Here is a 23809-nt window from a genome sequence, read left to right on the forward strand (position 1 = left end):
TACAAGTCTTCGTCCTTGAAAAAAAAAAAAAACTTGAATTACAAACTAGTCGAATTTATTCAATTAGAACTTGTTTTTTTAATCACGAATACTTTGAACTTTTCGTCGGGTGCCTCAACATTCCTATACAACAGACCATTAAAAAATCGCCAGTAATTTATTTTATATACAGAATGGATGGCAACCTTTGCACCAAACTTTAAGAGGTGATTCTACAAGTTAAATGTAACAAAACTTTTATTACAATTTTCCTTCGATGAAGCACTGTTAAACGGGAAAAAAATAATCTTTGCCCAATGTTTGCAGTGCTCTATTGCAGTAATGGTTCGAGAGAAATGCCTGATTGCTATACAAGCAGGTAGGTAAGAATAATCTGAATAGTTGATGTCTTTAATCATTTTTGGTAAATTAAACAGTTTAGCCATGAATTTAAATTGAATAACAGTGAAAATCGTTGAAATAAATCTTGCAACGCAGCGCACTCGCGTGTTACCGATTGCGTACATCAGAGGGAGAGGGGAAGGTAAAGAGTGCAGTTCGTGCTTGCTTAGAGTTATTGCAGCAGCCGTGATGTTGCCAAATGCTTCATAGAAACATAACGATTTCCTCTAAAACGGTGAATGTTAGAGAAAAAAACTTATTTAGATTTTTCAAATCTCTCCTCATGATCTTTTACCGGTTTCATTTTGGTGCAGAGGTTACCATCCACCCTGTACGAGTATAAGTGAAATCCAACAAAATTCAGTTCCAAAATTACGAAAATCGGCCCGCAGAACGTTGTCTTGTGTTCAGATGAAGTGCCAGAACATCCCGATGAACCACCGTCTACAAACGCCCAGGTCATGGACCATATAAAGGAATGACGACCAATGTTAAAGGCCTACAAAATATGAGTGAAACAATTTTCCACTCGCTCAATAATTCGAAGAATTTTGCATGAAGCAAAGATTAAAAGTTAACAAAAATTTATATGAATCTTTTTTCAACTGAATATCCTGTATTTTGACAATGTTGTACGAAATCTTAAATAATTCTGTTCTGTTTACTGTATTCCATTGATGTTTATACAAGAGGTTCCGGGTATACGCATTTCCGTAGGGGTAAATTCAGCTTCGATCAGCAATAAGTATTGATATATAAAATAACAACCCCAAAGTTAAATTCGTATTCTTCATTCAGTATAATATCAAATATTTGTTTTCAAATTACGATTTTGAGCATACGATGGTAATTATACGACCGTTGTAAAACAACTTATCTAACCAATCGTTACATCGAACAACATTTGACCACAGTTGAACAATCTTGACTCAACATTTGGTGATACTCCTGCGTCGTGTACACAAAACATTATATAACAAACTATCATTATCTTGCAACTTACATTTTAGTACATATAAAATAGAAAGTTCGTCAAAGTATGAAAACTGAATATTGACAACCTGCATCATTCTATTGATTCATCATATACTCATTAAATGGGGCATTTATTAATCTCCTATGACAGTGTCATTTACATTAAATTTTAATAAATATGCAACAATTCAGTATTATTTAGCAGTAATGTATATCTCTGCACGCAAAGTATATTAAGCATTAACCTATGCATTTTCTTGATATCGTACATAGCATACAAGATACAGCCATTCAGGCATGTTAATATTGATTGTTCATGGTACGTTTTAATATACATGTATTCAAGTCCATTTTAACATGTTCATTTTGGGAACCTTTCCGGACGCCATTCTCTGGATGAGATTTTCCTTATTTGAATATCTCAAGTGACTACAGTTTTCTTTTCCTAAGTAATTTCCGATGAGTAATTGTAATGGAAACCACTGTTGTCTTTATTTGAGACCAAATGTCTTCATATGAAATTATATTTAAAAGTAATTGATTAACTCGTGTTAATTATGTAAGTTTGTGCGGCTTACAGCTGTTTCGGTGCTTCTTCACACCATCCTCAGAGCCTACTAGATCTCGGCGTCATCTCGAACTTCTCTGCCTGTTATGTGGGTGTGTTTGATTGTTGAAAGTTGTTGAAAAGTGGAGTCAAATAGTGTGTGTGTGTGTGTGTGTGTGTGTGTGTGTGTGTGTGTGTGTGTGTGTGTGTGTGTGTGTGTGTGTGTGTGTGTACTGAAATTGATCTGTATGTTGAGAATTTGATTGGGGTGTGTTTTAGTGTGTTTGTATATTTCGTATTGTTCTATTGTGTTGAGTTTTTGGTTCTTGGGTTGTATGTGTAGGATTTCCATGTCCGTATTTATGTTATTGTATGTATGGTTAGCATTGGTTATGTGATCGGCGTATGTAGATGTATTGTGTCCTCTGGTTATTGCTTTAATGTGTTCTATGTGGCGTGTTTGGAATGATCTGCCTGTCTGTCCAATGCAGAACTTGTCGCAATTATTACATGTGAGTTTGTATACACCTGTGTGGTCGTATTTATTTGTTTGTGTTTTTTGTGTGTTGAGATGTCTTTGTAGTGTGTTTTCTGTTCTGTATACTATGTTGTATTTCTGCTTTCTGAATGAAGGTGCGATCTTATGTGTGCTTTTGTTTTCATATGTTAGTGTGATGTATTTCTTGTGTTTGTGTTGTGTTTTGCGTGTTTTTGTGTTTGTTAAGTTTTTGTTTTGTCTTTCTTATGATGTTGTCTACTATGTTTGGATTGTAACCGTTTTCTTGTGCCATGTATTTGATTGTGTTCACTTCTTCATTGTAGTGTTGTTGGCTCATGGGTATGTTGAGTAATCTGTGTATCATTGTCCTGAATGCAGCATGTTTGTGTTGTATGGGGTAGTTAGATGTGTTGTGTATGTGTGTGGTGGTTGGTATTCTGTATATTTTGAAGGTGTGTTTGTTGTCAATTTTTGTTATGGTGATGTCTAGGAAATTTATGGAGTTGTTTTCAAGTTCTAGTGTGTATTGAAGTTTTGGGTGTAATTTGTTTATGTATTGGTTTAGTTTGTGTATTTGTCTTTTGTTTCCTTTGTACTGTATAGTATGAGTATGTCGTCTACGTATATGTGCCAGTATATTATGTTGTCTGCATATTTGTTGTGTTCATTGTTGAGTATGTCTGTTTGTTCTATGTTGTGTAAAAGTACTCGTCTGATGCCTGCTTTATCAAGGATCAAACCCTTTTCTGTAGATTTCCCATTTTTGTTCATTTGTACACACTATAATATGGGATTTTTATCATATTTTATGTATCATGATAAACAGTCTTGCACATTTTTATATACAATATTTTAGACATATGATATTTTAATATTGTTTTACCTGATGATGCCCCTTGGAAGGTGAAAACGTTCGTACAAATGTAAATATACAAAACAGTGATATGTAAGTTTATTTTGTTTATGTGTTAAGCCATACGATTGAAAAAAGCTTTAACATACTGTATTGATCCAATCTTCAATAGAGGAAATTCTCTTCAAAATATGTGATTGATTCTCAGTCAATAAATTAGTATTAAATTGTAACAAAACTAACATAATTTAATTTAAATCCTGTCCTAATTCAACCTCGCAAATTTCTAGCGCAATAATTAACAACAGATCCCTATTAGAAACAACAACAACCAAATGTCTTGGCTTAAAAATCGATAATGTGTTAAATTGGAAAAATCATATTAAAGAAATTACCCTCAAACTTAAATTCAGCATGTTTTGCAAAAGATAGTAAATATCAATACCTTAAAAACAATATACTTTGCATACTTCCACTCGATAATGAGTTTTGGAATAATATTCTGGGGAAATTCTACAGATAGTAACAGTATATTCCTATTACAAAAAAGAGTAATTAGAATAATAGTAGGTGCCAAATCCTGGGAATCTTGTAGGACTATTTTCAAAAAACTACAAATTATGACCATGGCTTGTCAGTATATATACATTAAATAAAATATTAAAAGATTTTGGGATGGAAATTTCAGCACAAAAATCAAAAGTAATGGCATTTTTAGGACAAGACCCAGTCAGAAGTAAGATAGTACACAATAACCAATGCCTAGAACAAGTACAAAATTTCAATTATCTGGGTTGAGAAATATCTTATCAAAATGAAAAAGATGTGAACAAGAAAATTACCAAATTTACACAAATTCTAGGAATAATAAACAATACATTAAAAGCTAAATTAGTACAAAAATCTACAAGAATAAAAATATATAATACACTAGCATTACCCTCCCTTTTATACGGAAGCGAGATTTGGACATTAAAGAAAAAAGACATGAACAGAATCAAAGCAACGGAAATGAAATTTTTCAGGAGGACAGCAGGATATACTCTTTTAGACCGAAAAAGGAATGAAGAAATTTTAGAACAATTAGAAGTAGAGTCAGTAGAAGAAAAAATCAGCAGATACAAATTCAATTGGCTAGATCATGTAAGAATAATGGAAAATTCAAGAATCCCAAAAATTATGATACAATATAAACCTAGAGGACATCGTCGACCAGGAAGACCTTTAAGAAGACTGCTGGATGGGGCCGAAACAGGTCTAGAGGGGCTTAATTCGTGAAGGATGATGATGATGATGATGATGATGATGCTTGTCAGTATATCTCTTCATTAATAATCTTCCTCTTATGTAATCGTGAAAACTTTGTAATTAATTCAACAGTTCATAGCATAAATACACATAAAAAATGACTTTCATACTCCATCGCAAGTCTATCATTCTATCAAAAAGGAGTGCGTTATATGGCAGCAAAAATTTTTAATAACCTCCCCATCGATATAAAAAATGAAACTCAAAACATAAGATTATTTAGGGCCAAATTAAAGAAGTACCTAATTTCTCACGCCTTCTATTCTGACATTCAATAACGCTTCATGGAATTTTATACTAAAACTATGTGTTGTACTAGTAGACTATATTGTAAACCTCTTCTGTATATATTTCATCTAAACTGTGACTGTAAATTAAGACTTTATAATAGTATGAAGTTTGACTTGTTCCATATTCTTGCTGTGAAGCAATGTATGAATACCATGGAATGTTAATAAATACAATACAACACAAAACAATTGATATATGTAACATCTCTAAATTTAGTTTGTTTGTAGCGCTTTCTCGAAAAACGTTAGTATAGTTGAATCAAAATGCCTCTGGCGTAGAAAGTAAGAAAACAATTTAAACTTGTTTAATTCAAATTCTTGAATACTTCGATTTTTTTAATGATCCTTCAATTTAGAATTAACCAAGTTCGACTGTACACAGTATACGTATTTTGCAAAGTATTTTCAGACAGCTTCTGCAAAGCGTGGGAAAACATTGTTTAAATGTAGAATAAGTTCAATATTGCAACAGATCGTATTCGATGAAGAATGACGGAGTTTTCTAGGAATCCTGTTGTCGGTCTTGTGACCTCTTGGTCTGGTGCTGAGACTGCAGAAGCGATCACAACTCACTACATCTGTTGCATGTTAATGGCTTGGCCTTCGATAGCGAAGAGGTTTTGAGCTGCTCTGCTAACGGAACAAGCCGGCTGCTGCGTCTATCTTGCTTCTCTGTTACATCTTTGTTTCAATATTTTACGACTATAGGCTGCTCCTCAGATTGTCTTATACGAGTTCAAGCAACATGAATCAAGATTTTATTTACGCGAATAAAAGACGCGAAACACAATATTTTTATATAGATTTTATTTACTTGAATAAAAGACGCGAAACACAATATAGCCTACCCTTCCTTCGTTCCGTAATGAAACCATTATATCCTCACAGTGCTGTAGTTGGGCCAGTACGCCGTACCGTCTAAAATAAAAACTCGCTGTTACCGTACCGCAAAAAATAAAAACCCGAAAATATAAATATTAATTTTGTTTAAATAATCTTTAATAGACTTTTAAATACAGGATGTTAGCTATTTGAAAACCATTTTGATTTTGATATGTGGCATGAAAGTGGCCGCTGGCATCTCATATCCTTTGCTTAAACGCTTGTCCATTCGTTGTTTTATCGGAAACCATGGTCTTTCACTTCAGGAGTAGTTGTGATTGGTTAATTTCAAGCTTCCATACTGTCGTCGTATATTTAATAAGTAATTAACACTAACTTCATGGCATAGCGCCTCAAAAAAATGAGCCATTCAAAGCAAAAGTGGTGAAAGTCAAAATTGGGTAATGAGGTTTAAAGTAAAAATTCTGTAAAATACAGCGCAAAGTAGCAGTTAATATGTCCTTCGTGCTACCCACCGACTACTAATAGTTTAAATAAATTGAATATTAATTGCTACTTTGCGCTGTATTTTACAGAATGTTTACTTTAACCCTCATTACCCATTTTTGACTTACACCATTTCTGCTCTGAACGGCTCAAATCTGCTACATTGATTCACTAATTTTAAAACTCGCTCAGACATAATGCTAGCAGATTGCTAGAGGAGGAAAATATTCTTACTTTTCGTGCGTTCATGAATCTTGGGTCCAGTTACATAGTATAGATTCTATTCCAATTTCAACTAAATAAAGAATGTGAATGAGCATTAATATAATGGACGATATCTGCACTAAGAAAAGGAATACTCTTCCAGTAAAAAAGTTCTTTGGCTTTTGTTCCTAAAACGTGTTGGGCCACCAATGTTAGAGTTTAATTTCTTGCCTTATATGCAATTTTATTGTGGCTGCGATCTGGAAGGTGGTCTGCAGAGGCGATTGCATGACGAAGAAGTAACCTTGGAAAGAAGTGCAGTACGAGTCCATACAGAGTCTAATCTGACCAAGGAAATTTCAACAGTACCCCCTAAAATTTGTTTCCAACTACAGCACTGTAACATCGAGAAAACTATGTAATTAGAAGAATGTAATGCTATTCTTGATATATGTTCGCATTAACGTTAGGTGTAAGCAAAGATTACGAATATGTAATTGCTTAAATTACTTCAAAACTAATTATTCTATGGAATGTGGTCAGAGTTATTTCTCTTTTCCGGTAGTTTTATGGCAATGTGGACTTACCGTTATGGGGGTCAAAGTGTGGAGAATAATCTTGCCAGTAATATTCTTTGCAAGACAAACATTTGGTACTTACTAAGAAACTTTCTACATTGGCATAATATTATTGTTAATAATAATAATAATAATAATAATAATAATAATAATAATAGTAACAACTCTGGAGGAAAATAAACGCAGAATAAATATGGGAAATGCCTGTTATTATTATTCGGTTCAGAAGCTTCTGTCATCAAGTCTACTGTCAAAAAATCTGAAAGTTAGAATTTATAAAACAGTTATATTACCGGTTGTTCTTTATGGTTGTGAAACTTGGACTTTTACTCATAGAGGAACGGAGATTAAGGGTGTTTGAGAATAAGGTTCTTAGGAAAGTATTTGGAGCTAAGAGGATGAAGTTACAGGAGAATGGAGAAAGTTACACAACGCAGAACTGCACACTTTGTATTTTTCACCTGACATAATTAGGAACATTAAATCCAGACGTTTGAGATGGGCAGGGCATGTGGCACGTATGGGCGAATCCAGAAATGCTTAAGAGTGTTAGTTGGGATGCCGGAGGGAAAAAGACCTTTGGGGAGGCCGAGACGTAGATGGGAGGATAATATTAAAATGGATTTGAGAAAGGTGGGACATGATGATAGAGACTGGATTAATCTTGCACAAGAGAGCGACCAATGGAGGGCTCATGTGAGGGCGGCAATAAATCTCCGGGTTCCTTGAAACGCATTTGTAAATAATAATAATAATAATAATAATAATAATAATAATAATAATAATAATAATAATAGACTCTAAATATAGTAAAAGGGAAAAGATCGTTCTCTACATTTTACAATTTACATTATAAATCGAGAGATCAAAGGAATCTTAGAGGAGTTCTGTTGAAACGTGAAGAAAATTCTGTCTTTGTCTGGAACTGAATTCATGTTCTTCCAGTAAATTACATTTTGCGTCTTTTGCGCAGTTACCGCAACTACATCCCTCATCTTCCGATGGAAAGCAGCATCTTCGACTATTTATAGTGACCCGACAGACGTCTGGTAGCTGATTCGATTGCAGACAGGAAAACGCGTTTCTTACTTGGCCATTATACCCTTAATTGTTACTACCCAGATAGACCTGTAGCGTTCTGTGCAATAGTTTAGAACTTGAGAGGATTAATAACAAGAGTTCTATGGATGGAAAATCAGATAAAAAAACTCAAGTACTTCCTAACAACAAATGTTTCTGCGTTAACGAACAGCAATGGTAGCCGTCAGATGGATATGGTGATGATGACGATGATCACAGCTTTGTGTATGTATCGTTTATACATTAAGGGAATTTTGAGAAAAAAAATGAAATTTTGGTTTTTAACGTTTTTCGGTAGTTTAATGTATGTAAAATGATAACATTTCTTCTAATTGTCAGCTTTTAGCTCTATCTTCGTCAAAAATATTGTAGAAATTCTTAATGCAAAAAATGTTATCAATGAAATATTTTTTACCGACCACTCAGTGGAATTTTAAATTTATTTACCCGATTCTATAAATAAAAGTATGTCACATAGGCCTATTCCCTATTTTTCCTACATTTGTACCTTTTATCACTTCTGAGAAAAGCGCTCCCAAAATTTAGGAATTAACATTGCATGATATGAAAACTTTGACAACATTTTTCTGCACTTTCTTATTTTTGTGACATTGGTGCACTTTTCTCAGAAAGTATTGTACCCAGACGGCTGAAATTAATATACAATATCAATGTGATGGCGTTTTAAGATTATTTCTATCTTCAGTAAAAATAAAAAATAATTTGTAGTAATTCTTAATGCAAAAAATGTTATCAATGAAAAAAAAAAAATTTGCCAACCGCTCATCGGAATTGTATACATAAAGGTATGTTAAATATGTCCTATTTTTTCTATATTTCTATCTTTTACAACCTCTGAGAAAAGTGTACCCAAAATTGAGGAATTTAACATTGTATGATATGGAAGTACAGACTCCCCTTAATCCACTGTACCAAATCTTAGAGTATCTGTCAAGGATAAGTATTACTTTTTGCCATCTGCCATCTATCGTAAGATCATATCAAGGCAACAGTAAGACCTGCCCATATCTATGACATACTACGGGTGATAATGAAGAAAAGTGCAATGATTGAGAGAAAACTCTAATAAAATTACCACTAGCGAACCTGCCCCAACAGTTCTTTTACAATTCCGCTTGGAATTCCCAGGGATATGGATGCCGCCTCAGACGTGAAAAAACAAAAACTGAGCTAATAGTGCAACATCTACTTTCATGGAATATGAACGCTCGAATGCAGATAGTGACCAGAAGGATGAGAACTTAAATTTCAAGTTATGCAATCAAGTATCTCTACATTAGAATCAAAAATAGTACTGCGCATGATTAGGTAGTCTCCGGAGCGGTTGTTTGCGTGCTTTCAATCGGAGACCTCCGATTACCTCCGATTGATGCCGCAACAACTTTCCGATGGACAAGACAGTAGGCTGTATATGAGCTGTGGCGCAGACATTTGAAATTCATAGCATTTGTGGAAAATTGTGTTAGTTTTATGTTACTGAACAAATTAATGTCATTAAATTCAATTATTGCGAAATCTATAACAAAAATAAAGTTTTTCAGTAGCTAATGTAAACAATTATAGTTCTCCTAGAAACATTCAGAAATAGTTATTGCCAATTAGTCTAATCGATTTAGTTTAACGGAAAATATATTACATGCAATATCAGAATGGAACCGAAGAAACTGTGGTATGAATGTGTTAAGGTTCACTGTTTAAAAATAATTTATTCAGACTCTTCGTTACCTTTAACTCTGGAAAACACTTTTACATAATATTCATGAATATGTTCAGAATAATAGTAATAAATATACCGTAAAATAATAATAATAATAATAATAATAATAATAATAATAATAATAATAATAATATACAGAATTTAAAATACCGATAATATAAATTTAAACAATTTTAATAGTAACCCCCTTGACAAAAATCTGCTACTTTAAACTGAACGAAAAAATGTCCACATGTAGGATGATACCCGCTTCAGTGCCATTTTATCCCACTGACAACTACTGCCAATCCCGCCAGTCGGTCGTCCTTGAGAACTCCGTCCTTCAATTGTCGGTTTCCTCCGAATCTCCTCATCCCACTGTATACTCCCCTTTCTACAACCTACGGTAGTATCGGAGATCATCGTAGGAGACCTTTTTTCGTTATCTCCGATTCCTCCGGCAGTTGTATTCGCTCCGCTAAGCAGCACTATCAAAAGGGTAGCCTTCGGAGATCACAGTAATAATGGATATACTTTACAGAATGTATATATGTGTGTGTCTTTGAACTGATCACGAGCAGTGAAATATGAATATGTCACTTCATTGAAACAGTGCTGCACACTTATGGAATATAAAAAATACAATAATGGTGAAATATATTTAGTAGGGGAGAAAATAAAAAGCCTCTATTTAACATAGACCAAATGCCAATGTAAATGTGCGTTGTTTATTTACGTAAGTTATAAAGCAGAAATAATTAATTTAATAGAGTCAAATAGAATATACAATTCTTTCCTTTATATCCACACAACTCAAATGGGCTGACAAGACGCCAGAAACCCAACTTTGAGTGCACACAATTCTGTGTGACTTAAATTGTGGCTTTCTATTAACGTACCTACAGTAACAAATATGTGACGGTGTCGTGTATAGTTCTTGGGGTAGCTCAGTCGGTAGAGCATTCGTGCGCTAAATGAAGGGTCTCGAGATAGATACCCGGCCCCGTAACAATTTTTTCCTTGAAATTATTCAGAGAGCTTCTACCTGAAAGCCAGATTTGCATACAATATACAATTATTTTGTACTGTAGGGTTCAATTCCACTTAATGGACAGAACCGATGCTGACAATCAATAATTAAAAAAAAAAAAAAAAAATCCTGAATCCGATACTTCGCTGAAGAGAGAGATGTACGAACGGATATTATTAACAACTGAATGTTTACGCTGCGAGTGACATAGCAAATTGACTGCAATACGGTTACAAGTGAGAAAAGCTAGAAGTCATTCCGTTGCCACTTTCACTTTTCAACTTCTGAATGAATAAGAAAACAGTGCACGGAGGAAAGGCTCCTGCAGTCCATGGATACATGTTTATTCTATTATATATTTAACGCTACTATCAAATCAATACAATGCAGCAATCGTGTTTGTAGGTCATAGTACAGTGCACTTTTAATGTCAATAGTTCAAATTCAGCCTGGCTACCCAGAGCTGAGGTAATGAAGAACACAAGGCCTGCAAAATAAGACTGAACAATACTGTATTTTAAAGTAGCTGAAAGCACCGGCTTTGCCCGGCTTTTCCTTTTGCTTCTATTTTTAATTAAACTGGTTGTTATACCTTTCGGAAATCTCCAAAATTCATCTACAGAAAATCAAAACAAAATGTCTTTACTAAGCTTTCGTCCATAAAGATGAATCTTTACACAGAATCACTCACATGAATTAATTAACTTCTTAGCCAAATGCCTGTCACAGTTAACTCAATTTAAAACAGCTCTAGATCGGGCACCGAAAAGAAAACATTTCATTTCGTGGCTTACCTTCAACTGTTTTTCAATTTGTATATATAACTTTATTTATTTATTCTGGTGTACTTAAGGCCATCAGGCCGTAACTTGCACACCACCAGAAATACAAATAAAATAATATTAACAAATCAAACAATAAATCAAGTAAAACCAAACGAAAATATATAGGTACAGACTAAAGTCACACGAAATTTAAACGAGTTAGCATTGTCCTGACGTTCAACAAAACAATGTCAATTGCTTCTCACCAGATGTCTCAAGGCTGCAATAGCAACCAATTAATAAAGCGGTTCAAAGAATCCCAGGCCAACTGTAAAAAATTACTGTTTTTAGCTAAGAAACGTAGACAAATTTATAAAATTACTACATCAACTATTTTACTGGTAACTGTATGAAAAATTAAGAATTAAATGTAATTATAAAAAACTAGAGTGCACCCGGATTTGAACAGGTGCCCTCTCTATCTGCAGTCAAAGGCTCTCATCGGGTTATACACTACAGCTTGGTTTTGATGAGAAATTCTCTACACCAGCACGGACGAACTGCTGTCTATGAAATAGTGTCTGACACATATGTTAAAATGATTTTATTTTTGTTCGTAGGGTTGCTTCACTCGGACTGTGGTCTCGTTTCGCAAACATCCCTACTCACAAAACGAAATGTCATTTTTCATAATTGTAAATTATTTATGAAGTTATTCCAAATGTAGGTATGCCTCTGTAAAATACAACTGACCTATACATCTCAGTTCCCAAACAATGTATTCATGTTGCATGACTGCATGAGCAATGCCCATGTAAATGCGCCTATTATTACAGGAATGTGGGCTCTATGCCATCAGTTTGCCAATCGCAGCAATAAAACGCTCTTTTGCAAGCGAAATTGTATCCTGCCAAATATAAATATATAAAAGTAGTACATATCCTGGACAGACACATGGCAATGAAAGCAACCATTAACATGAAGGGAGGAAGGCTTTAAATATGTCAAAAGACTGATAGAACTTTCGAAAAGGGATCTGGACTTGGCAACAAAATTATCACACTTCAGACGAGAAAGGACTTCTCACAAAACTGTGTGACACGACCTGACATCTGGTGTGAAGTCTATCTTTCTATTTGCTGCTTCTTAAAACCGCTTATCAACAACTCTCAGCTGAAGACGCTGTTAATTACTATAACTACAACTGATCTACTGACTAACATAAGCAGGTGAAGGGAACTACTGATTTGGTGTATCCTTGAACATAAATTCCCGTTTTTATCATGTTCTATAGACGTTACTGTCCATTCATTGCGCCCACTAATGACATTCTGCCACTCTGTAATTATTTTTTTTACAGACACTATCGCTTAACGAAGTTTAATTCTTGGCACATCAGGGTCACGGTTGAATTTATCATATTCATATCATACAGTCATTCAGCACTGTATCGAACAGCGTCGTGATATTAATCTAGTTTCATGATCACATTGTGTCTGTTCGTTCATATCGAAACAGTTGATACATAACGTCATTGTTCCGGCAATAACTATATGTGCAAAATATATAATTTTTCAGTAGGAGGAAAAACACATTTATTCATCCTATGGCAGCCGTACATAGGGGATTGTAAATTCTTACATATTCGAAAGAAAGAAATATAATTACATATAGGAGATTTTATAATTTGCTGGGTGAATTTTTATTACTGTACTGTCAGTATAGGAAATTAAAAACAAACACTGAAAATACCTTAGTTTTGTATTGTGGAGTAGTAGAAGCTCGATGTGATCACTGGGAGAGCTGTGGTCCCTGCCAACCCGCCCTAAATAGGTTCCTTACTTATATATGAAAATTGTCGTACTTGAAGGAAGAAGGCGGTCATATTCCGTCGTTGTGACGTTATTTGAGGTGGAGTGGGAGAATGATTGCAGTGTCGCCAACTGTGGTAACCATTCATATTATCTTACACACCTAACAAAACCTAACCTAATCTAACCTAACGTGCTACACACCTATTGTAACATTCCTAACGTTTAGCACACCTGTTGTAACATTTCGTTTGCCGATATTGGCATCCCTGCTACGCCTATAGTCTGGAACTCAAGAGTCATCTAGTGGAAGTGAAGTGAAACTGCAACTCTATTAATTACGTTTATGAACTTGTTTCTGTGTTATCTGCAAGAATCATTGTATCATGGTAGTGATAATTGTATTTATATTGTACAATAAAAATTGAAATGTGTCGTGGCTGAGATAAAAGTGTTCTAAATTGATTTCCAGCGCCACAATCCCAGTGATAAACGTGTGAATATTCGTTAGGAGTTCGTTGGAAGTGGCAGTAGAGTAGTAAAAATTGACCATTTACTGTATCACTATTTAAGTTATTTAATAGAGCAAAAATCTGAAAATCGATAAATATGTCACATACGAGTTATTGCAGAAGCAACGACGATAAGTTCTGTGTGTCCATTACTAATCCACTATACTACAGCGAAACCTCTCTAACCTGGACACACATAGTTCAATAAAAAATTTCCAACCTAACGGGGTGTCCAAGGTAGAGGGAAATTGAATTTTTTTATCACACAATGGAAAGGAAATTACTGTATTTAATGTTAAGGAACTACAGTATTCAAACACTTAGTCATTTAGTTCGTCATTAACAGTTTCGCGAATAGTGTTCGACTGCAATCTGATTGATTTAGGGACATCATAGAGATTCGCAAGTGATGGGTAATATAAAAAAATATATTGGTGATAGAGCATAAATTACTCAATAAGAGAGTCTCGTAAAAATTTTCTGTAACATGAATGTTTTTTGTCCCGAAAATACAACAGATTTCTTTGTCGTGTTTGAACTTAGTTTATTTCTTGTTTGAAAATGAATCTACGAAACTTACTTCAGACTCAAGTGAGCGTTCCCGTTGAGTGGCAAATCAATGCGTATATAATAAGCTATATACATACATACATACTTACATATATGTTACGCATATTATATATTTTCGAACAATTATTATTGTACTATACTTTAAAGCTTAAAGTGTTTAGTGCAGCCAATAAGAATAAGCTTATACTAGTTTTTTAACTTTGTTGTTTAACGACGTCGTATTAACTATGGGGTTATTTAGCGTCGATGAAATTGGTGAAAGCGAGATGGTATTTGGCGAGATGAGGCTGAGGATTCACCACAGATTATTGACATTCACCTTAAGGTTGAGTAAAACCTCGGAAAAACCAACCAGGTAATTCAGCCCAAACGAGGATCGAACCCGCGCTCGAGTACAGATTCGGATCACCAGGCAAACGCGCTAATACTATCTGCTCTTGGGAGACCAAAGCTGTAGTGAAAACTGGTACTGAAATATAGGACTGTAGTGAAAGAATATTGACCTATCTTCCATCTAGCGGGAAGATGTGTTTTTTTATGCAAATCAGTGAAACAGTAGAGTCCTTTTTAACTGTAGAGACGTTACTAAAAGTCACACTTGACGGATTCCTGCACAAAGATGTGCAGCATATATTTATCTATGCAATGCATACTAAATGTCGATTTTGAAAAAAAAAAAAAAGTGCACTTGACCGGTTTTTTTCACCGAGTTCTTCAATTATTCCTAAGAGCCTACACTTACAAAATCACTTTCAAAATTCCGTCAGATTTTGGAAAAATCTCCTTAAAACTAATTCCATTGCTAATAATCAGGGAACGGATTTATATGGACTAAAAATATATGAAATATGTAAATATATATGTAGTTATTTTTACCAAAATATGGAATTAAATATGGATTTTTACCAAAATATGGAATTAAATATGGACTTAAAATTATAAAAAAATGACTATGTACGTTAAATATTGGTACATTTTAATCAAACTAAACAAAAAATATAATGGACGTACCTTATCTTCCAATGTAGTTTCAACAAAACACAATTTTTATTGTCTGTTACCATAACAATAGGTTACAAACATTTCTTTCAAGTGCTGAAAAGTGAATCTTCTTCTATTGCCTCTGAGGATAGATTTATACTGACTAAAAGAGCGTTCGACGTCACAAGAAGTAACTGGTACATAATTCAATTTCACAATGTCTGCTGGGGATAAGTCCAAGTTAATCTTCACTGTTGATTCACCACTCATCACAGCAACAACCTTTTGTAGTTCTTCATATCCAGGGTTTTTTGAAAGTACAGTGTCCACCTTAGCTCTTACTGCATCTGCAACTTTACCTCTACCACGATTCAGTTGTTCCACAGTACTATTTATAATTTCAAAACTTTCAGATAGTGAAAGGTGCCTATTTTGGAGACTTTTGAGCGTTTTTATGATGCATGAAAATGTATGCTGAATGTGAGCTAAGTCATTCTTCACACTTATGTCACAGGTAACTGTTTTCGCAGTATCAATTGAGACTGCATCTTCAGAGTCCAATGCAAGGAGAACATTGTTAATAGAGTCTATATGTTCGGCATAATATTCAACTGCTTCTAGCCATGTACCCCATCTAGTTAAAATTGGCTTTGGTGGCAATGGAATTTCAGGGTACATTTCTTTCAACACGTTAACTCTACTGGGAGCTTTGAGAAATACTTTTTTCACTGATGAAATCAACAAATCTACTTTAGGGAAATTGTCTCTGACCACTTCTGCCACACGATGAAATGCATGCGCCACACAAGTAAAATGAGTCAATTTAGGATATACAACAGATAATGCTTGTCCAGCTTTGACCATATAAGGGGCAGCATCGCTAATAAAGAATAACACATTATCGTACATAATACCCTTTGGCCACAGGATACCCATAGCTTCGTTGAACAGTTTAACTATAGTTTTGTTATTGCACTTTTCTAGAACATCACAATGTAAAAGAATTCGTTCAGAATATTGTTCACTTAACAAACCGATAACTACATTACCAACAAGTCTACCTTCTTTGTCGGGAGTCTCATCAATGGAAACCCAAATTGAACTATCTTTAATTTCATCTCTTATCTTCTGTATTGTCTCATCGTAGATGGATGGAGCATACGTCTTCCTAAGTGTTGACTCATCCGGGATTGTATGTTGAGTAAATTTTTCAAGGAATTCCCTGAAGACCTTATTCTTTAGTTTGTAGAGAGGAATATCAGCAGAGATGAGAGAACGGCACAGGTCGATGTTAAACTCAGATCTTACATTCGATGTTGTTGGTTGTGTTAAAAACAATTGTCTCTGCTTGGAATTTAGTTGTTTGTTGGCCTGATGTTTACTAGTTGTAATGTGTTGTTGCACCAGGAACTTTTGTGTAGATGATACTGCACACTGACACAAATTACAAAATAATATTTTATTGTCAGTTGATAAACCATCTTCTTTAAATTCTGAAATGTAACTTGTTAGTTTTGATTTTAAATTGACTGAATGACGTACTTTTGGCATATTTACCGTCTTTATAGTATGATTTACAAAACTGAACCTATGTGTACTCTGACTGGCATTTAACTGTTGAGCTGCACAACTGAAGTCTGTTAAAAATTTTAAATTAAATTAATACAGTTTTGTAACTTACTTTCCCATTGTTGATAGGACTGCTAATTTTCAAATAACTCTGATGTTAAAGGGATTACTGAACATGTGTTTAAATCTCTATTGTTGAAATGTATTTTTAAAAGTTAATGGAATTTTGTTTTGTTTTATTGTTAAACCTAATATAATATGGACTGTTTTATATGAAATATGGAAAATATATGGAAATTAACGAAAATATGTACTAAACTCTAAAATATGGAAAAATATGGAAAATAAAAGTAGGATTTTTCAACCCTACACATTGTGAAACATAAAGATAATGCAAAATATAAATTATATTAGCTTTATAAGTAAATATGTATTTACATATAAATCCTTTCCCTGCTAATAATTTACTGATCACGTTCCATCAAAGCTAATTATTCCGCACATCTCAAATTAATTACATTACACATGGATATAAATAAATAGTACCTCTAGTTGCCCCTTCACAATACAGACAGGTTACATAAATAGTAGTGTTGTGGGATTTAATCGAATAATCTAATCGATTAATCGATCCATTTCTGTTGTAAGATTAATCGATCAAAAATATTTAATCGAATAATCGAGTCGATTAAAATTAATCGGTTGTAGTTGATATTCTTCTTTTGTTAATACAAACTCATACTAAAAATTTTGACAATACTGTACCGGTATTTCTCTCTCGGAAACTGCTTACTCAAAAGCACAATAGTAGACCCTACTGTTATTTTCTAACTGTAAACCAGGTAGGGTAGGGAAAATCTTTGCACAAACACTTCAGAAAGAAATAGAGATATGGGGACAATGACCTAGTCTACCTCTACTGAAAGTTGAAACACAATGTGAAACCCTTATAAGTTTTATGGTTTTCCAAGAAAACTTCCACCTTGTTGTTAACTCATCTTCCTAGCATATGAAATACATACTTTTCTGGGATTCGTCCCCCTCATCCCTTATAAAATAGCCATGTCCACATTCTGTGCAAGTGTGAGCGTAACTACCTTCTTCTCTTTTTTAAATCTGGTAATTTGATTACAATAGGGGCCAGTCTTCTGTTCAGACCGCTGTAGTTTTGTAGTTGCAGTTTCTGTACTGAGTTTTTATATGAAGGTTGTGTGTTTTATTTGATAAAGAAAAAAATCAGTTTTCTGTGGTTTGTGAAAAGTGTAAACTCTATTATGTCAGATGAGAATTTGAGAAGTAAACTCGGTGAAACGTTTTGATTTAATTGAACGATCGTGGAGAAGTGCTTGACAGAAAAAAAAGTTTTTTTTTTCGTGTTTAATGATGCAGGAAACATTGTTACTAAACGTAGAGCGGCACTTAATTCGGAGCATGTGAAGTGCACTCACATGTTTTTAAAATCATGGCTGAAGCAGTATTAACTATGTGACTCTTCATACTTTTTGTTATTTATGTTTGTCTCAAAAATTCCCAAAGAAATTGACACAATAAATTATTATAAGCTCATAATAAATATGTTAGTAAGTAAGTAAAATATTTCTTTTATGCTCGACCATGCCGAAATGTAGTAATTATCACCTGGTAGCAGTCCTTTAATGCATGTCATTAAAGTACACCTACTCATTAAAGTACAGGTGTTCAGCCAATGACAACTCAGCTTACAGGTGTTCAGCCAATGACAAGTCAGCTTTGTACCGTTATAAAACGGCAAGTATCGATTATTCTCGGATATGCAATCGAAAGAGAATTAGCGAAAAGTCACGGAGGCTGGAAATCCAATACTGTCGCAGAAGGTTATGTTCTGTTACTATAATAATTTGCGTTAATTGTAAATAATATTCAAATAAATTCAATTTATCATCTCGTTTTTCAATGTCGAATTCAATAATCAAGGTTATATCAAGTTTAACGGGATTACATCAAGGTCAATGACATTATTGTTCCTCGGAAAAAATCAATACTTTCACGTCTGCGCACATCTCACAATTCACGACCTAGAACAAGGTCACTTCCGATCTTGTCAGATACAAATAAAATGTGTACATCTGAATAATTTCAAGTTAGAAATATGATCGAGCATAAAAAGTCGTATGAAACTCGCCTATAATGGTAATTAAGAAGCTCGTATGAAAATTATGAAACTCGCTTGCGCTCGTTTCATAAACATCCCTTCTCGCTTCTTAATTACTATCATTATAGGCTCGTTGCATAATGTACTATTATAATATAACGATACAATATATACAGATATAAAATATTTAATACTTATGCTTATCACCGAACACAAGTTAAATTTAACAATAATTGTGTATTACAGTATATTAAACATTTTTCAACTAAATTAATCTAGCGATTAATTGATTAAATTCAAATAGTTAATCGATTAAATATTTTGATCGATCGACAGCAGTAATAAACAGAAAATCGTTGATAAAACTTTAAGGGCTGTATTCATAGACATTCTTAGCGCGGGCTTCCGGTGGATGATCAGCGAACTAACGTTTTTCGTATTCATAAACCAGTGTTAGTGATATGATATGAATTCTGTACAAGTAACCAGTCGATAGCCGGGGCTAGTTTAGCACGCTCGTAGCGCAGGCTAGCGAAATGTCTATGAATAGCACTCTAAAGCATTTACTTACGAAGACTACAAAATAAATCTCTACAACCTTTCCTTTAACACTACCTTAGACATACCAAACACACACAATAACCGCAAATTTTCGTACATCGAAGAGGGACGATTGGAGAATGCTGGGTTTGTAGTGAAGGACCTACTCCTGGGCAAAACGTTATGAATAAATGGAGGATGTTCCCTTCTAATTGTCAGAAGAATAAAAGTCGCTTAAAAATCGGACGCAGTAACTGCAAAATGAAATTTATACATAGCAACAAAGTGATTTTAACAAAAATTCCCCCCTGTATTTTAAAAATGTTATGCCAATACACTTCAGAAGTGAAACTGATAAAGCAAATTCACATTCATGTTTATATGCAACTGTTCGCAAACTTATAAAAATATGTTAGCAGTAGATTATTTAATTGGTTTATTTTACGTTTATCAAGTGGGATGGTTATCTAGCTTCTGAGTGAAATGAAGGTGATAATGCCAGAAAAATGAGTCAGTGCCGAAAGTTACGCAATAATCTGTCCCAGCCAGGATTTGAACCCGGGTTCGGGCCCGTTCGTTTCACGGTCAGACACGCTAACCGCTACTCCACAGCGGTGGACTAACAGTAGAACACAGAATGATGGCACCAATGCATTAACCATTCCTATTAGAAGAACAATAGCACGAACCATTCGCAAACTTACGCAATTTTATACTTTCAACATCTGAAGTCGTAAAATGTTAGCTATAAATTTATTCTCTGAACTGCAAAAATTTGATAAACGATATTTTCAGTGCAAATATGGCAACTGGAACTCATGAGTCCACGCTACACTCACTATACCGTCCTGTCACAAAGGAGACAGCAGTCTAGTCAAACGTCAATCAATCAACTAGAGCCAAGGTCAAGTGGGCTTCGAGGTTTCTTACACATTTAACGAGAGTAGGGGGAGAGTGCGCAGGTGTACATTAATCAAGAATGGGCACAAAAATGTACTAATTCAACTACGAAGACTACACACAATAAATTAATTCTTCGAAATATTCTTCGTAACCTTCTGGTCCAGTCAATCCTCACAAGACGTTATGTGCGGTATTGAAAATAACTGAAATTCCTGATAATGTGGTCAACATAAACAATAACGCCTTACAAACTGGACACGAGACAGTAGTTCACTCCTGTGGAGTAACGGTTAGCGCGTCTGACCGCGAAACTAGGTGGCCCGGGTTCGAATCTCGGTCGGGGCAAGTTACCTGGTTGAGGATTTTTTTCAACCTAATATGAGCAAATGCTGGGTAACTATCGGTGTTGGACTCGAACTTAATTCGCCGGCATTATCGCCATCTCATTCAGACGTTAAATAACCTAGGATGTTGATACAGCATCGTAAAATAACCTACTTAAAAAAAACTCACGACAGAGAACCCGGTCCCACGAGGGAAAGAGAAACCTCAATATTCCTGCCAGAACTCGAAACAATGTGTTTTGTTTCGAAATATCTAATTCAAGAAAGTGTAAAAGTCTCCAACACAAAGTTCCTTCCATATCTGACCGGCCATAGAGTTGAAAACAAGCAGCGAGAAAGAGAGAAGTGTCCGGTCCTACAATAAACCCATTACCATAGAACTTTGCTATACAGTAAGCTAATAATGAAATTAAATTTATATTGTTAGCAGTCTCTCTTCTACGAAACACTAAACAACAATAACTACTTTGTGATTATCTCACGTCAGGCAACGGAAATAACGCACATTTTACTGATTATGAAACGACAGGATAGTGACATCACAAGCACCTTATTCTTTTTGTCTTGTTACCGTGATCTAATTATACTTTTAGTGCGTAACTTCTGATTGGTTAATCGTTATTATGAAATCTCCCAAATGCTTATCAAGAGGCCACATAGCAACGAAGTCTGTATTTCTACCATAATTTTAACAGCTTTCACTCACTTTCTGTTATAGAGGTCTGTGTAATACTTAAGCTAGGAATACAGAAAAAAAAAACTATCACACAATTGGGCGCCAAAGCACAAAGGAACCGAGCAAAAAAAAAAAAAAAAAAAAAAAAAATAACATAACTTTCCTCCTCTTATATTTATTGTATGTTATTTTCATCTCGTTTATCTTCATACAAATGTTCGGATTTTTACGTAAAGATGAGTAATAAATTATTTATATGAATGGTGAAATTCAATCTCTTTTCACACTTTCAACACACCTTTTTCCGTCTTCAGGATTGTACCCAACTTACTATGCATTATACAGAAAAGATGGAACAATGGAAATTTCTCGTATGGATGAAAGGACATTCTCGGCCTCTACTCCAATACCCTACAATAAAATCTGAGATATTACGATAAAATATCAAAACTTTCACTATAAAGTAGCAGAATTAGGGACCTACTGCAGTAATTTATATGAAAAAAATATAAAATGCACTTAAAACTGAATATGAATTTTTAAAAATGAACTGCCAATCATCATCCAAACCACTTCACAAATCTTGGACTGAATGTTTTTAATATTGGTAGTATCACAAATGCTCCATGGGCATCACAAGCAGACTATGCCAAGTTAAAAAGCCAAGTCTGCTTCATCTCAAGCCGAGAGCGCGAGCGATCTGAGAAACCTGTCGCGACTTGGCTAGGCTGTGAGATGGGCTTCAAGATGGCGGCGGCCAGAACCTGCAACCGCTGCTGGAATGCAGACCTGGGGGGCGTGGAGGAGTTGGGAGTGAGACTTTCGAGGGGGGACAGGGGTAATTTGACCGAACCTATGTGAGAGAGAGAAGGAGAGGGGAAAAGCCATGAGGAGCGGCAAAAACCTTTAGCAATCTGTTTGTTTGAATCACTATTCCAACTCCTGTAAATGGTAATCACAGTACGAAACCAAGTTACATCGAAAGGGCATGTTGAAAATAGTGTTATGCAACTATGTTTTAATCGCTTCGTATGCTATGAAACACGATTTTCATACGATATTTATCACACTACATTGCAAACAACCTATCCTGCCACTGCCCATTATACACGCCTAGCATCTCTACAATAACTATCACGATGATATATCAACCGGTCAGTCAATTATCACTTTTCACTGAACGCATAATTCACACACAGCACTTCTGAAGTACGAAACATAGTCTTAAAATTATCACTTCTATGAATAATATTAGTCACTTTCTCCGAATGAAATATAAATCACAATTCAAAAATGAAAACATGCAGGTCATATAATCGAACCAAGTATGGGACATCCAGTCATGTTCAGTTGTCAACAAGTAGAATGCCAATAAAGCCCGTGAAAGCCGAATGAAAACCCAACTTTCAATAAATGGCGCCTAAAAAGTGGATCCTGGTAAAAGTTCCAAAACTACTTTCTCGTCTTAATGTGGGCAGACTACAATCGAACATATTAACATTGTTGTCAAAATAATGCGATTGTTCGTATTAAGCAATCAAAATAATCGCAACTAACCACGAAAATAATAATAAAACGTGTAATTATTTCAAATATTAAAAAAATTATTTGGTCACTAAATAATAATACTGAAACACATTCACAAGTTACAAATATTGCGCCTGTCACACTGAAAAGCTCTCATCACTTGCAGGAAAACAATACATTCATTATTAATATGCAAATTCGCCTTACCTTCGTCCAGGAGTCGTTCTACATGTATGAAAACATTGGGAAACGCTGCCAGTTGTTTCTTATCTTTTAGTAGTTGTGCTAAATAGTCCGCTATACTCTGTGTGTTTGGGTTAGTATCACTCATTTTCTAATTATTGTTATTTTAAACGATTGTTTCTGTTGTACAGTCGGCACTATTTCGATGTGTATACCTGAGATTTGTTAGTCAATCTATTATTAATCCTCTCACACCGAGATCTCGAACACCACTGAAGAAGTCTACAAAACTTTCGTGGGCGAACATCGCATGCGCAACTGGTGGACGAGTCGAATCGCTGTTCTTACTTGAAAGGGGGTGTGTGGGTTGCTGAGAAACAGCAGAAACTGACTTCAGCGCTACTGCTGCCATATAGGGCGCGTGCTGCGGCAAGCTCTGTAAACAGACTCAGGCGAGCGAGAAACACTTTGGGGGTCATTTTCCTTGCGTCAGGAATCTCTTCTTTC

General features: G+C 34.8%; 1 protein-coding gene across 6 annotated transcripts in view; it reads right to left on the minus strand.

The window, feature by feature from the left end:
- Positions 1-23599, minus strand: part of how (protein held out wings) — a 783114-nt gene extending 759515 nt beyond the window's left edge. For 3 of the 6 annotated variants that reach the window (XM_069849715.1, XM_069849716.1, XM_069849717.1), the window contains exon 1: positions 23327-23598. In XM_069849715.1, the coding sequence (XP_069705816.1) occupies positions 23327-23450 (124 nt within the window). In that variant the 5' untranslated portion in view covers positions 23451-23598. Of the gene's footprint in view, positions 1-23326 lie in introns of all 6 variants that reach the window. The other 3 variants (XR_011336682.1, XM_069849713.1, XM_069849714.1) reach the window with 2 other exon arrangements.
- Between the last annotated feature and the right edge of the window lie 210 nt (positions 23600-23809).

The sequence above is a fragment of the Periplaneta americana genome, chromosome 16, assembly GCF_040183065.1.
Source record: "Periplaneta americana isolate PAMFEO1 chromosome 16, P.americana_PAMFEO1_priV1, whole genome shotgun sequence".
Lineage (NCBI taxonomy): Eukaryota > Metazoa > Arthropoda > Insecta > Blattodea > Blattidae > Periplaneta > Periplaneta americana.